We start from the raw sequence: 16,260 nt of genomic DNA on the forward strand, positions 1-16,260 counted from the left end.
GTGTGTGTGTGTGTGTGGACAGTACACAGGCAATTATAACACAAGTGTGATTGGTCTTACTTAGGGTTCATCTTTGGTAATAACAGGTCATTTATGGCAATCTATGGTAACTTTGGTCATTTATACTTCAATAAAAATAAAAATAAATATTCATATATAGATTTTGTTTTATCTGTGTCCATATTGTTCCTGAGTTTCTAGTGGATATACCATATGGTTCAACAGCAAGTAGTAGAATTAATTTAAAAACCATCAAATCAACAATGACATTTTCAATTAAAAGTAGACTCGACAACATTTATTTGTGTAGACCTTCCTTGTGAACTGCCTACTTATACAAGCCCTTAACCAACAGTCCAGTTCAAGAAAGAGTTAAGAAATTATTTACCAAATTAAGTCAAAAATAATCAAAAGTAACACAATAAAATAACAATAACAAGGCTATATACAGGGGGTACCGGTACCGAGTCAGTGTGCGGGGTACAGGTTAGTCAAGGTCATTTGTATATGTGGAGTGACTACACATAGATAATAAACAGTGAGTAGCAGCAGTGTACAAAACAACTTTGATTAATACATAACACATTTGATTAATTGTTCAGCAGTATTATGGCTTGGGTGTAGAAGCTGTTAAGCTGTTAAGCCTTTTGCTCCTAGACTTGGCGCACTGGTACTGCTTGCCGTGCGGTAGCAGAGAAAACAGTCTATGAATTGGGTGACTGGATTCTCTGACAATTTTATGGGCTTTCCTCTGACACCGCCTTAGTATAGAGGTCCGGGATGGCAGGAAGCTTGGCCCCAGTGATGTACTGGGCCATACGCACTACCCTCTTGTTAGGGTCAACATTTCAGAGTACAAACTCAAGGGACACTAGAGAAGCTTAACCAAGTTTACTTCTTCCCAAATGGTCGATACAGCTGTGATTCAGACACAGACACGGTTTCCCCCATGGTAGTATTCATACCCCGCCTTGGGTGGAGTCTCCTCCTTATCTCTAAACATTGCATCATTATTGCTGGGCAGGGAGCTGAATGGGCCTTAAAACGGTTCCTCCCCTTATCAGTACTGCCACATGTGACCATTTTCCCTGCGCTCAGCTCCTCCCAAGCTTCATTATGGCTCCACCCCTCATGTCTCTTTTAAAAAGAATGATTAATAATAGATAAAGCTCAGAAATCCAAACCCATCACTCTGTAGCGCCTTACGGTCAGATGCCGAGCAGTTGCCATGCAAGGCGGTGATGCAAGAGGTCGGGATGCTCTCGATGCATGCCTAAAGTAAACCATTATGGTGGGACAATTTCCGCAACAACTACGAGCGTTGAAGCGCGAGGCTCAACTTCTCCACTGTTATGTTGCCCTGGCTGGCCATGTTGTAAACAGTGTGACGTGAACCCGTGCACATGCGCAGACACGGTGTGTGAGTGAAGTCTTGCATCTCACTCATCTCAATATCGGTGGTGCTGCTCGTGTTTAACATGCTGAAACTGTCATTTTAAACCCCAATGGCATTAACTTAGTGGATGGTTTATATTAAGGATAATTTTTTTACAACTTGGTCATTCAATTTGATTATTTGTATATATTTTACATGCGATAAGGCCACAAAGAGGGCCAGAAATAATTACAGGGTCCAGAGAATCTGAAGTACCCAAAAGGGCCACTAGATAGATGTCATGTGATAAATTACATAAAATCGTTGAAACTTAACAAAATGCTGGTAGTTTACTGGTAGAATTAGAAAGTTTTCAGTAATATACCCTCCCTAGTCTTACTGCTGCCAGTGAAGGGTCAGCTAGCACATTGTCCAGAAATAGGAGAGGGAAGAAGTTAGAGAGAGCAGGGCACTGAAGGTATAAGCCTTGTACAGCATGGGACTCACCGATATTGGGGTGCTTGAGCAGGCGACAAATCCTGGCCTCTCGCTCCAGCTTCTGGTGATCTATAGGAGAGAGACAAAACAAAAGCCATGAGTCTTGGAGGCAAACATCTTCACCTCGAGGGCCCGTGGCATTCCCTCGCCTTGTGGTTAGGGTGAGTAAGTGTCATCTTTTCTCCCGTTTTCACATTTCTGTGACCACACAAAAAGACATTCCCTGTTACTTCCACATTCCATTCCCTTCTCAGTACGAGAGCAGTGTCAACACATTCACAACATGATCAAATATCCAGAATCAATGAGCTACAGTTGATGCCTGGTTATTACTACTACAATGGAGTCACTTAAAGTTTCCTCTTTGGTGAACCAGAAATATAGACTGATCTTGTTTACATAAGGTGTCTCATCACGCTGCCAACAAGATATCAGCTCACTGCAACACGTATGACAGCGGGCTTTGAGCAGCCCTAACACTAAGATGTGTTTATTATTTGTGACGTGAGATAATTGACGTGTCAATATCACGTGCAACTAATTTCAACACAATTATTGAATCCAAGTCCCGTCCAACTGAGTCCAACGAACTGGTAGGGTAGGGGACATTCATTTATTAAAGTCACTACGAGTAAGTATTTGAGAACCACTTAAAACAGTTTAAAATTCACCCAGGTTATTCATTGTACAGCAAACGTCACAGTGAAGCAGAACTCCAATTCCTCCAGGTTCCGCTTTCATCTTTCAAGAGGCCGACCGCCGCAACCACCGAATTATTTATCGTTAATAAATTCAGCCGACAGAACCAGGAAATGAGCAAAATTCATTTTCACAGAGTTTAATGTGGCGTGTCCTTCATAGATAAATCAAGATGTTGGACGGAAAAAAAGTTGAGAGAAAATATCCACCTGGTAGCTCAAACCAAGAGGAGAGCTAATTCTGAATTCAACTGAAGAGAGCTGCGCTGAAGGACCCCAGTTTGTAGAATTAAAATGGCGGACGTGTTAAACATACAATACATGACCAAACATATAATTCCAAAATCATGGGCATTAATATGGAGTTGGTCCCCGAATATCTGCTCAAACAGCTTCCACTCTTCTCAGAAGGCTTTCCACTAAATGTTGGAACATTGCTGCAGAGACTTTCTTCCATTCAGCCACAATAGCATTAGATGTTGGGTGATTAGGCCTGGCTCGCAGTCGACGTTCCAATTCATCCCAAAGGTGTTCGATGGGGTTGAGGTCAGGGCTCTGTGCAGGCCAGTTAAGTTCTTCCACACCGATCTCGACAAAGCATATCTGTATGGATCTCACTTTGTGCACCATGGCATTGTCATGCTGGAACAGGAAAGGGCCTGTTGGATTCTAGCTTGAAATGTACTTATTCATGTTACCATACTAGAACTTATTAATTACTTAACATGTATAAGGAATGTACATGTTAGGGGTCAAGGGAGGGTAAAGATGAACTAGGTGTGTGGAAAGTTACTGAGTGGAAAAAGGGACAAAGAAGAACATACCTATTCTATTCATATACAGCTGAAGACAGAAGTTTACATACACCTTAGCCAAATACATTTAAACTCAGTTTCCACAATTCCTGACATTGAATCCTAGTAAGAAAATCCCTTTCTTAGGTCAGTTAGGATCACCACTTTATTTTAAGAACGTGAAATGTCAGAAAAAGAGTAGAGAGAATGATTTATTTCAGTTTTTATTTATTTATTCACATTCTCAGTGGGTCAGAAGTTCACATGCACTCAATTAGTATTTGGTAGCATTGCCTTTAAATTGTGTAACTTGGGTCAAATGTTTCTGGGCAGCCTTCCACAAGCTTCCCACAATAAATTGGGTGAATTTTGGCCCAATCCTCCTGACAGAGCTGGTGTAACTGAGTCATGTTTGTAGGCCTCCTTGCTTGCACACGCTTTTTCAGTTCTGCCCACACATTTTCTTTAGGATTGAGGTCAGGGCTTTGTGACGGCCACTCCAATACCTTGACTTTGTTGTCCTTCAGCCATTTTGCCACAACTTTTGAAGTATACTTGGGGTCATTGTCCATTTGGAAGACCCATTTGCGACCAAGCTTTAACTTCCTGACTGATGTCTTGAGATGTCGCTTCAATATATCCACATAATTTTCCATCCTCATGATGCCATCTATTTTGTGAAGTGCACCAGTCCCTCCTGCAGCAAAGCACTCCCACAACATGCTGCTGCCACCCCTGTGCTTCACAGTTGGGATGGTGTTCTTCGGCTTGCAAGCCTCCCCCTTTTTCCTCCAAACATAACGATGGTCATTATGGACAAACAGTTCCATTTTTGTTTCATCAGACCAGAGGCCATTTCCCGAAAAAGTACAATCTTTGTCCAATGTGCATTTGCAAACTGTAGTCTGGCTTTTTTATGGCGGTTTTAGAGCAGTGGCTTCTTCATTACTGAGGGGCCTTTCAGGTTATGTCGATATAGGACTTGTTTTACTGTGGATATAGATACTTTAGTACCTGTTTTCTCCAGCATCTGCACAAGGTCCTTTGCTGTTGTTCTGGGATTGATTTGCACTTTTCGCACCAAAGTACATTCATCTCTAGGAGACAGAACGTGTACCATTGTTTGTACAGATGAACATGGTACCTTCAGGCTTTTGGTAATTGCTCCCAAGGATGAACCAGACTTGTGGAGGTCTACTATTTTGGCTGATTTCTTTTGATTTTCCCATGATGTCAAGCAAAGAGGCACTGAGTTTGAAGGTCGGCCTTGAAATACATCCATGGGTACACCTCCAATTGACTCAAATTATGTCAACTAGCCTATCACAAACTTCCAAAGCCATGACATCTTTTTCTGGAATTTCTCAAGATCGTTAAAAGGCACAGTCAACTTAGTGTATGTAAACTTCTGACCCACTGGAATTGTGATACAGTGAATTATAAGTCAAATAATCAGTCTGTAAACAATTGTTGGAAAAATTACTTGTGTCATGCACAAAGTAGATGTCCTAACTGACTTGCCAAAACTATAGTTTGTTAACAAGAAATTTGTGGAGTGGTTGAAAAACGAGTTTTAATGACTCCAACCTAAGTGTATGTAAACTTCCGACTTCAACTGTATGTTATTGCTGATCATGAATGTTCCTAAAGAGGGAGGCAAAGAGGCAACAGCATAGTTTCAGTTCTTGATAAGGCAGACCAGTTGCTGAGGAAGCAGGACAATGAGGGTTGAGGAACTCAAGTCGAGATAAGGTCAACAGATGGAGAGAAGACACTGTTGGGAGGAGGGGCCACAGGGGCCAAACCCGAAGGCCATCTGATTATAGTCCTCTCTCTCACACACACCCATGAGGGTCCTAGACTTAGGCGTGGCCATGACAATACCAGAAAGAGGAACCTACTGTGTTTCTGCCTAACAGAGAAGGACTGTTAGGAGATGACTCCACCTAATTGGGGGGTAAAAAAGCTTGTGTGACTTGCATGTTGTCTTTGCAGCTGTATGGCCCAGTGGTTGAATAAACTTGGTTTGGGCTTCCTGTAGTCGTCCATTTGTTTTTACTCTGTTTGTTCAGAACCTAAAACTCCACAAAGTCGGATGCACAGAATCGTCTTGAATGTCATTGAATGCTGTAGCATGAAGATTTACTTTCATTGGAACTAAGGGGACTAGTCCAAACCATGAAAAACAGCCCCAGACCATTATTCCTCCTCCACCAAATGTTACAGTTGGCACTATGCATAGGGGTAGGTAATGTTCTCCTGGCAACCGCCCCACTCAGATTCATCCATTGGACTGCTAGATGGTGAAGCGCGATTCATCACTTCAGAGAATGCGCTTCCACTGCTCCAGAGTCCAATGGCGGAAAGCTTCACACCACTCTTTCCGACACTTGGCATTGCGTATGGTGATCTTAGGCTTGTGTGCAGCTGCTCGGCCATGAAAACCCATTTCATGAAGGTCTCGAAGAACAGTTCTTGTGCTGACGTTGCTTCCAGAGGCAGTTTGGAACTCAGTAGTGAGTGTTGCAACCGAGGACAGATTATTTTTTTGCACGCTTCAGCACTCGCCGGTCCCGTTCTGCGAGCTTGTGTGGCTTCCTACTTCTCGGCTGAGCCGTTGCTGCTTCTAGATGTTTCCACTTCACAATAACAACACTTATAGTTGACCGGGGCACCTCTAACAGGGCAGAAATTTGACAAACTGACTTGTTGGAAAGGTGGCATGCCATGACGGTGCCACATCGAAAGTCACTGAGCTCTTCAGTACGGCCATTCTACTGCCAATGTTTGTCTATGGAGATTGCATGACTGTGTGCTCAATTTTATACACCCGTCAGCAACGGGTGTTGCTGAAATAGCCGAATCCACATACTTTTGCATATATAGTGTATTAATGTTTGAGGAAAAACTTTGGCATAACAACACATTCACCTTGGCTTCTCTGTGTGAGCCCGAGGTCGACGGCAGAGTGACAGGGACAAAAGGTGTAGGAAAGCGCAGGTGGTTCAAAAATAAATAAAAATGTCAGGGTACATGTCGAATGAACTCGAATTGAAATGACTCCAACCCTGCATGTAAGCCACTGTCAACCATGATGTGCAGGGAGTTGAAGAGGCCCTTTCTTGCTGTGACATTTGAAATGTATGGCGAAGGTAAATAGAGTAGTGGTTTATGTACAGGTTACATGTCTTGTGAAAGGTGCATGCATGGGGAACGCCATAGGCAATTATATCGGAGGGTAGTCCACTTCCGTCTTTCACCTGCAGAGGAAGCTCAATGGCTCAGCACTGGTGCATGCTAGGCAGGTATTGAGGGAGTGTGTGTAACTGGGTCAATTAACAAATCCTCATCAATCCAATTGGTTAATGCCAGAGCAATGCTACCCATATGTCAGGGAATCTGTGAGTGTGTATGTCTTGTGCATGCTTCCTCCGTGTGTCTCATTTGAGCCATATTCGACAATGCCGGATTCCTTGAAGGATTTCTCTAGAGATAACAGGATATATTTAACACCATTTGTCCATCTCTAATCCACCGTCTTTGATCAAACCTGAACATCACAGGGCTCTGATACTTTCTCATCCAATCGGATTCCAAAACATCCTAATCCCAGAAAAAAAAAAAATCAGGTGCAATTTCCTAACATCCACATCTCCAATCAGACTTGCTTTTACAGGCCTGTAAAATTGGTGCTCCTCCAAATCAGATGTGCACGGTTCTAAACCCCGCTACTCGAGCTAGATGTGATATGGGAGCGTCACTAAAGATCCCTCCAATCACATCTTGTTTTACAAACGTCTAATCCCAATCACACCTATCCGATGTGCTTTTACAAGGCGGTAATCCCGGTCGCCAGGCTGACTTTGGCTGGCTCCCATTCTCCCACGTTGCCGAATCTGTGACATAACAGGATTTAGAGTGCTGCTCACCTCCAGTAGCTCAACCATCCAAGTTTTCATTCTCACTATCCTTGATTTAATTCTATATGGCTTTAGTCAATTGCTCTAATGTAAAGGATAATGGATTTCAATGAGGAGTTACGGTACCCAATTTACATTTACAACCTTTTAATGACATGGGGATTAAAAATGGGTCTAGACAGAAAGACCATGTAAACATCCATATTTTCTCCACAAACATACGCAAAAACATGATTTTCAAGATCACTACAGTTCACCAATCCAATTTCTATAAACAACCATTTAAATAAGAGGATCCAATTGGTCTGAATCACCATAAAAATCGTGACACACAAAGAGTATGAATAGCCATCATTCTCTCACTAACGACTCGAAGCGGTGTGATTTTAAACATTAGCAGCACAACTAAAACAGTGTTGTGTGATTCACCCTGGAGCTGACCTATTTAGCGTCAGTCATCCCTATTTAGTGTCAGTCATCCCCAGATGAGCAGTGAGAGAGAGAGAGTGTTGTCAGGCCTGAGAAACGGGGGCAGGCAGCAGCTATTTTCACTGCAATCAAACCCCTCCCTCTGTCACTAACTTGACGGAAATCATAGCACATCTGGTGCCGCTGACTCCCTCAGGTCCAGTCGATTCTCAGTCCCCAATGCCTTGAAGAGGCCAATTCATCGGTTTCTTTCTTCTCTGATTGGATGCGAGGAAGTGTGTGGTTGACACTTCCTCGCCTCTTTCCCCCGTTCCTCCGGGAGACCTTACTTTACACCGTTTCATCCTTGGCAGCACGGCCAGACTGATTTAAAATAGAGAGCCAATTATTTTCCCGAAGAAAAAGAAAAGAACAAACAGCTCTACTTTAAAAGCGAGAGAGGAAACAAACGACGGAGAGAAAGCTTCTTAAAAGAGGGAGCGAGTGCAAGCCCCCCTGAAAGCAGCAGAGGTAGTCCGTCATTAAAAAAAGGGCCATTTCAAATGCAGACTGGTCCATTCAAATAAATGGTGCGCCGTTTATCGCGAGAAGAAATTGTGTTTTTACAACACTTTGCAAGAGAAACTGATAAGCCTGAATCAGTTGCCACTGAAAATAAGTCCCATTACAACACTTAAGTCAGTTTTATAAAACCGATAAAGCGGCAGGGAAGTATGTAAATGAAGACCCATGGCGCACACACACACACACACAAACACTGGCAGATACAAATGAAGACCCATGGCGCACACACACACAAACACTGGCAGATACAAATGAAGACCCATGGCGCACACACACACACACACACACACAAACACTGGCAGATACAAATGAAGACCGGCATTTCCCTTTACCATCCCTATCCCCCTAAAGACCAGAGGCTCGCCCCAGATAGATGGGCACACCTGGGTACCCCCGGGCCTCATGAATACGGTAAAGATGACTCCGCTGCACTAACCTACTCCGGGTGTGAATGAACCTTTCTATGACAATGTGCTGCTCAGCAGCCCAAGACCCTGTGTTGCAGATCCATCCGCATAATCTTTTTTATCATAAATCTTTTTTTTTTTAATCTTTTTTAAAATTAAAAATGAATAAACATTTAAAATCGGTGCAGCTGACTTTACAGATCCTGGCAGACAAAAGGGTAATGGGAGGAGTCATAGTAATGGAGAGAATCTGACCCGAGAATCCTCATCATAACACAGCTAAGCCATCGGAGAGACATTATTGAGGTACCGAATGTAATGCTGGTCAATTCTTCATATATAGCATAATACCCAGTGCAACCTATGGCATTTGCTATGAGCTCTTTGGACCAAAAAATGTTTTAAACGATGAGTGAAAGTGTGTGTGTACACACGCTCAAATATGTTGCTGAGGGGCGAGTCAAGTTGAGGTCAGTATATAGTGTCTGTCAGATGACTTGACTGAATATCGAGAGGAAGAGACTTTTCTAGTGTGCGTGTGTGGTCTTAGTCAACGCTCTCTCGACCCTTGGCAGGAACAGTGACTCAGTGCACAGTGTCGATGTAATGACAATGTGTGTGTGTGTGTCACTTTCTCTCTTTCCCACTCTCCTTCAGCCCCCTCCTTAAAGCTCTGATTCCCAGGGGCGAGACGGTCTGTTACGCAGTACACGGACTAATTGATACGCAGACGGTCTCTTTCGGACAGACCCAGACCACTAAAATCAGGCCCCGGGGACAATCATGATCACCACTCCAAAGTGTTTCAAAATCTACACTTCCATACGTTCTGAACTTTGCCCAATGGTCTGTTGCCACAAATGTTCTGAGCACGTATGAGAGTATGCAAGTGCTAAACCTACAGGCACATAAAATTATCTTCTATAATTACCAGAAGGGAAAGGCGGAGCACGTATTAAGGATACAGGCAGTTAAACACTTTTTCTATAATTGTAATGATGCTGACAAAAAACTAAGCGTGTATTAATGCCACAGAATGCATTATGCAACAACAACAAAAAGATGCCCACCCGTTTCTTGGCAGAGGGGTTGATGGGACACAGAGAGCTACAGCTTTGCGTAACAAACAAATGTGTTGAGAAGAAAAAAAAAGGAGAGCTGGCAGGAGGCACAGGAAGGGCAGCAAAGATGGAGGGGGTGAGATGTAGAAAGCGATAAGTAGTCAAAAATATTTATGCAAATGGTTTGAGTAAGTGGGTGAATAAATGAATGAACAAATGAACAATTGAGCCAATGAGTGACTGGATGTATAAATGGCTGAATTAATGAACTAATTAATGAATGGAGTGAATTTATGTTCATGTCAATGTTATGAATGACTGGAAATGTGTATGCTAGCATGAATACAGAATGTTATGCAAGAGTCTGTATGCGTGTCTGCATCCTTTGAGGGCAACGGCCCTTTCCTAAACACTGATGGTGATCCCCAGTCACACAGAGAGGTAGGCCAGCCTTCCCTGTCGGCCCGGTTCAGTATTCAGTCCACACTCCGGTAGTGCATCTCAGTAAGGCATCGACGGGCAAAGACCCAGACACTAAACACCAATCTTGTATCTGCTCCAAACAGCCAGCAGGCAGGCACGTGTACACACACACCTGCCTAAACACACTGAACGCACACACACACACACTAGATGTGGCTAAAGCCCCAATCCATTCTCCTAAAGAGGATCTTAGTCTGTTATCTTCAGCCCTGGCCCACACCGTCGCATCGATACAAACCACACAATGGCCAGAGCAGCAGACCAACTTTAACAAAGGCCACACTACACACGAGCAGAGCTGGCTGAAATATGGGAGAGGTGGCAATATGCCAGCAAAGCTTCTGACTCGCTGCTCCTCTTGGCTGTGTTGCCAAGGCAGCGAAAATAAAGTGTCGCAAAGGGTAGGCCTTAAGCCTCGGCCGCCACTTCCACCTGCAATGTGTCAGATCACAGAATCACAGGTAGTAATCCTCCGTCTATTGATGCAGCCGTGCGTCAATCTAAGTAACATTTTTTTAAATGCCCATCAAAATCCATCAGTTTAAGCAAGAGATATCAGTCTCAATCCACTACATCCACATATGCTGGCCTTCCAAGTCTGCAGTGGAAGGTGACCGAGCTATAGCTGTGTTTGTCATACCATGAGACATCCCAAAAATCTCTGGTAAAAACATCCGTCTCGTCTGAACGGTTTGGCCTGGAAAGGGGAGACTCTCACGAACACGGTGGAGTTCTCCATTTTGCTCTATGACCCCCACAAGTTTCAAGGGACTCGTCTGAAGTCGGTAATGCTAATGTGCCGACTTCTGCTGTAGTGTCTGAACCGTTTGAGCTACGAACTAATATGACACCACTATGGAAAGGGAAACTCATGAGCACGATGGTGTCCTCCGTTTTGTTCTAAGACCCGCACAAGTGTCACAGGACTAGTCTGAATGTAAGCCATACAAACGAATGGAAGAATGGAAGTAGTTTTGTGCCAACAAAAACAAGTGGTTAAAAGTATGTGGGCACTCCTTAATATTTTGCTATCTCAGCCAAACCTGTTGCTAACAGGTGTATAAAATCGAGCACACCGCCATGCAATCTCCATAGACAAACATTGACAGTAGAATGGCCTTAATGAAGAGCTCAGTGACTTTCAATGTGGCACCGTCATACCATGCCACCTTTCCAACAAGTCAGTTCGTGAACTTTCTGCCCTGCTAGAGCTGCCCCGGTCAACTGTAAGTGCTGTTATTGTGACGTGGAAATGTCTAGGAACAACAACGGCTCAGCCGCGAAGTGTTAGGCCACAGAAGCTCACAGAACGGGACACCCAAGTGCTGTCCTCGGTTGCAACACTCACTACCAAGTTCCAAACTGCCTCTGGAAGCAACATCAGCACAAGAACTGTTCGTCGGGAGCGTCATGAAATGGGGTTCCATGGCCGAGCAGCCAAGTGTTGGCTGGGGTGGTGTAAAGCTCCCACCATTGGACTCTGGAGCAGTGTAAAAACACAATCTCCGGACTGACAAGTTACGCTTTTACCATCTGGCAGTCCGACGGATGAATCTGGGTTTGGAGGATGCCAGGAGAACACTACCTGCCTGAATGCATAGTTCCAACTGTAAAGTTTGGTGGATGAGGAATAATGGTTTGGGCTTGGCCCCTTAGTTCCAGTACAGAAATGGTTTGTCGAGATTGGTGTGGAAGTACTTGACTGGCCTCCACAGAGCCCTGACTTCAACCCCATCAAACACCTTTGGGATGATTTGGAACGCAGACCGTGAGCCAGGCCTAATCTCCTAACATAAATTCCCGACCTCACTAATGCTTGTGGCTGAATGGAAGCAAGTCCCCACAGCAATGTTCCAACATCTAGAGGAAAGCCTTCCCGGAATAGTGGAGGCTGTTATAGCAGCAAAAGGGTGGACCAATTCCATATTAATGCTCATGGTTTTGGAAATTAGAGATGTTTGACGAGCAGGCCATAGAGCGTATGTATCCAAAAATATATTTCCTGAGCTTTCTTATATCTCTTAGATATATTTTTTTGCCATTTGTGACTGTGCGTTCGATGCGTTTCTATGGGCTATAGTAATAAAGACCAAATATTTTATCAAACATTATTTACTTTTTTGGATAGCTCACATGGTCCTAAACTTTTAAATCAAATCGCTAAATGATCCATGGCATGACCATCTTAAAACAAGCCAAAGAATGATGTAAAGGTGGAGACGGAGAGAAAGAGAGAAGAGGGAAGGAGAACCAAAACAGGTGTGAGAGAGTGACACACAGACTGGAACGAGACAAATGACTGACAGAGGGGGGAAAGAAAAAGACAGTGGAGAGGGATGTGAGGGAAAGAGGGAGTCTGTCCATCTGTTGCTTCCAGTTGATCAGCGACAGAACATGTTATAAATAGATAAAGAAATATCGGAATAGACCAATTCAACAGAAAAAGAGGCAGAGAGAGCGAGGCAGAGAGATGAAGAGAGAGAGAGCTGTGTGGCAGCCTCAGCAGGACTCCAGAATAGCTGTGGTAGGAATAGAGACGTGGGCGGCAGTGTATAAGGGAGATAAGATATTAAGATAACCCACCTCAGAAATCACAGCACAAATGAGGGGTAAAAACTATAATATAAGTTTTGGAGCAAAAAACCTGCATACCTAGTACACAGAGTTAACTCCACTAGAGTCAATTTATCTTAAACCTCAAAGCGATAGTGTTGATAACTGAAGAGTAAACAGAGTTAGAGAGTTAAAACTATGGAGTATGCACAGATGTGGGAGGGGCATCATTGTCATATTTGTCATTTGCTTTTTATAATAGTTTGTTTCAATATCTGTTGTTTTTAGTGCCCCCTTGTGTGCTATGCCGGTAATACCGTAAATCCCAGGGTGAAAATCTGGATAGCGCCCGAGACTATTGCAAACCACAGCAAGAAATATGTAAATGAGATTTATACACCCTTACACCTCAAATGGGACCATTTAAATTAGTGTTGCGTTTGACTCCTTAGGAGTTGAATTGGGATTACATTGTGAGTAAACATTATAGGCCAATCACATTTCCATAACCAAATCTTCGTTAAATCTTCGCTACTACATGATACAAATCTTAGCTACTACATGATACTCAAAATGTTCCTATAACCATCATGAAGTTAATACAACCTAGACTATGAATGATAGTTTATAACAGGTCGAGAGAAAATTTTAGTAAGGTGACAGTACCGCCTTTCACACTCTTGTCTACATCTAACGAGATTTTCTATTGGACAAATTCAGGTATGTTTATCCCCATTTGGTTCAGTTTAAGAATGTTTTTCAACAGAATCGGCAGAATGAATACACCCCTGATCACACGCAAACACAGTTCACTTTCATAGCAGCCACATAAAAACAGCATGATCACTTTGCTCATTGCATAATTCCTTCTCACATCTACGCGCTCTCCTCCTCTCACCTTTTCCCTTCGCTTGTGGACTTCAGTGCACAACACATCTGCTGTCTGTGACCAGACAAAAAAAAAACTTTCCAAGCCAAACCTTCATATCATAACCGCTACACACAACCTACATCGGTCCCCAAATTAGCTAACGCCATAGTCCGCATAGCTACTAGATCTAACGCTCCAGTAAACCCACTACAATCATGCAGTAGTGTACCCATCAGCAAGTAGTTACACTTGGAAGAGTTCCAGTGTTGGATAGCCATAGCCAGCTAACTAACATAGCATCCCCCTCGGAGTAGGATAAACAAACAAGCTGCATTCGCAAGATAAGTGAACAATCGCTCTAAAAATGTATTTGATCAAAACTGTTCAACTATTGTCTTTCTCTTTGAGTGAACATGTTATGCACTGCAGTGCTAGCTAGCTGAAGCTTCTACTTTTAGTGCTAGATTCTTTCTCTGATCCTTTGATTGGGTGGACATGTCAGTTCATGCTGCAAGAGCTCTGATAGGCTGGAGGACATCCTCCGGAAGTTGTCATAATTACTGTGTAAGTCTATGGAAGGGGGTGAGATCCATGAGCCTCCAAGGTTTTGTATTGAAGTCAATGTACCGAGAGGAGGACGGAAACTAGCTGTCCTCTGGCTACATCATGGTGCTACCCTACAGAGTGCTGCTGAGGCTACTGTAGACCATTGAAAAACTGTGTGTTTTAAATCAATCATTTGGTGACATGTGAATATATTTATTAGTTGTATCTACAGTTTCACTACTGTTATGAAATTCACTGAGGATGGTCCTCCCCTTCCTACACTGGCTGTACTGTACAGTAGTAGCCATCTATGGCCGCTGTATCCTCATCAACATTACGGTAGAAGAGTACTTGGATGGCTTAGTGTGTGAGTCACAGCTGGAGGGGCTGTGTGTGAAAACAGTTTGACACCTCACCTTAGTGAGCACAGCAGCACACTTGTGGTTTGGGTCCAGCAAGGAGGCAAACTAGCCACAAGGCTGCTGGGTGTCTCGCCACTGAATGATGTGAACATGCTGCTTTCTGAACATCATGCACCAACGACAACACCCCTTTGCAGGGCCTTGATCATGAAAACTGAATGATTTATCTAAATGACTAGTGATGGCACACATTACATGGACTGGAAATCAGACACATGGGCCTGCATTAGATATGTGCTAGATAATAGGGGAAAGGGAAAAACCGAGTCAGTTGTACAACAATGCATTCAACCGAAATGTGTCTGAATAGCGCTCAGATAAGCACGAGATTGAACTTCACTCAACTTTCTAAAGCTTTCCCCTTTAGTTAACAGTATTAACGTTTCGCTCTACTGTGGGAATTGGAAACAAATCAACGCAATATTAGCCACTTTCAGCGTAATATACCGAAACAAAACGAACTATGCAAGCATTAGTATGCAAAAATATCTCTGCAAGAGATTCTTGTAGGCAGAGCGCATTGGAGTAGGATTTTATTGCATTGACAGGCACAACTCAGGGCTGTACTCTACACAGACCGGTGTGCGTTAACCAATCAGAGCTGCAGTACACCAGGGCCATATATGGATCTGTGCCATTCACTTTGAACTGGATTGTGTATAGGCAACAGGATGAGTGGTCTTGAGTAGATGCGTTTGTTATGAGATCAAAGTGAGAGCTGCACACTTGTTCATATTCTTTGCTAGTTAGTGAGTTATTAGACCAGTTATTTCTAGTTAACAATGGGGGAGTGGTTGAAATGTGTGCATTTCTAGCCTTCTTTGAAAAGCCAGTCAGGTAAAGAGCTTTTTTTATGTCTTAAAGGGGCAGTGTTGTATGTTGAGACGGTCTTGAATAAGCTAAGTAGCCAATAGGCAGAGCGTAACATCATTTGTCTGATTCTCTGTAATAACGGTATGGGGGCTTCCCGAGTGGCACAGCGGTCTACTGATCAGTGCTAGAGGCGTCACTACAGATTCATGTTCAATCCCGGGGTGTGTCGCAAGCCGGCCACGACCGGGAGACCCATGAGGTGGCTCACACACAGCATCGTCCGGGTTAGTTGAGGTTTTGGCCGGCTGAGATGTCCTAGTCCCATCGGGCTCTAGCGACTGTGGCGGCCGGGGGCATGCACATTGGCTTCGGTCGCCAGCTGTACGGTGTTTCCTCAGACACATTGGTGTGGCTGGCTTCCGGGTTATGTGAGCAGTGTGTCAAGAAGCAGTGCGGCTTGCCAGGGTCGTGTTTCGGGGGACGCATTGCTCTCGACCTTCGCCTCTCGCGAGTCCTTGGAGTTGCAGCGATGGGACAAGACTAACTACCAATTGGATATCACAAAATTGGGGAGAAAAAGTGGTAAAAAGTGCAATAAAATAATAATGTTATGGGAATAATAATTCATTTTATTTTGTAAAGTGGTTTCTTGCATCAAACAACATTTTCAGTCACCTCCTTGTCAGAAGGACAAGTGGATAAACAGGTTAAGGTCAAGCCCTGCATGTAGTTTTTTTTTCCAAAAGCCTCATGAAATGTAGGCATTGAAACATCACACATTGGCTGCTACTGTAGGCTGAATTATAGAACAGCTATTTCCATATTA

The 16,260-nt window shown here is 43.6% G+C and overlaps 1 protein-coding gene across 9 annotated transcripts in view; it reads right to left on the reverse strand.

The window, feature by feature from the left end:
• Positions 1-16,260, reverse strand: part of LOC115138195 (calcium/calmodulin-dependent protein kinase type II delta chain) — a 110,224-nt gene that overhangs the window by 52,150 nt on the left and 41,814 nt on the right. For all 9 annotated transcript variants that reach the window (XM_065025548.1, XM_029674783.2, XM_029674779.2 and 6 more), the window contains one exon: positions 1,883-1,942. In XM_065025548.1, the coding sequence (XP_064881620.1) occupies positions 1,883-1,942 (60 nt within the window). The remainder of the gene's footprint in view (positions 1-1,882; positions 1,943-16,260) is intronic.

Source organism: Oncorhynchus nerka, linkage group LG12, assembly GCF_034236695.1.
Source record: "Oncorhynchus nerka isolate Pitt River linkage group LG12, Oner_Uvic_2.0, whole genome shotgun sequence".
NCBI lineage: Eukaryota > Metazoa > Chordata > Actinopteri > Salmoniformes > Salmonidae > Oncorhynchus > Oncorhynchus nerka.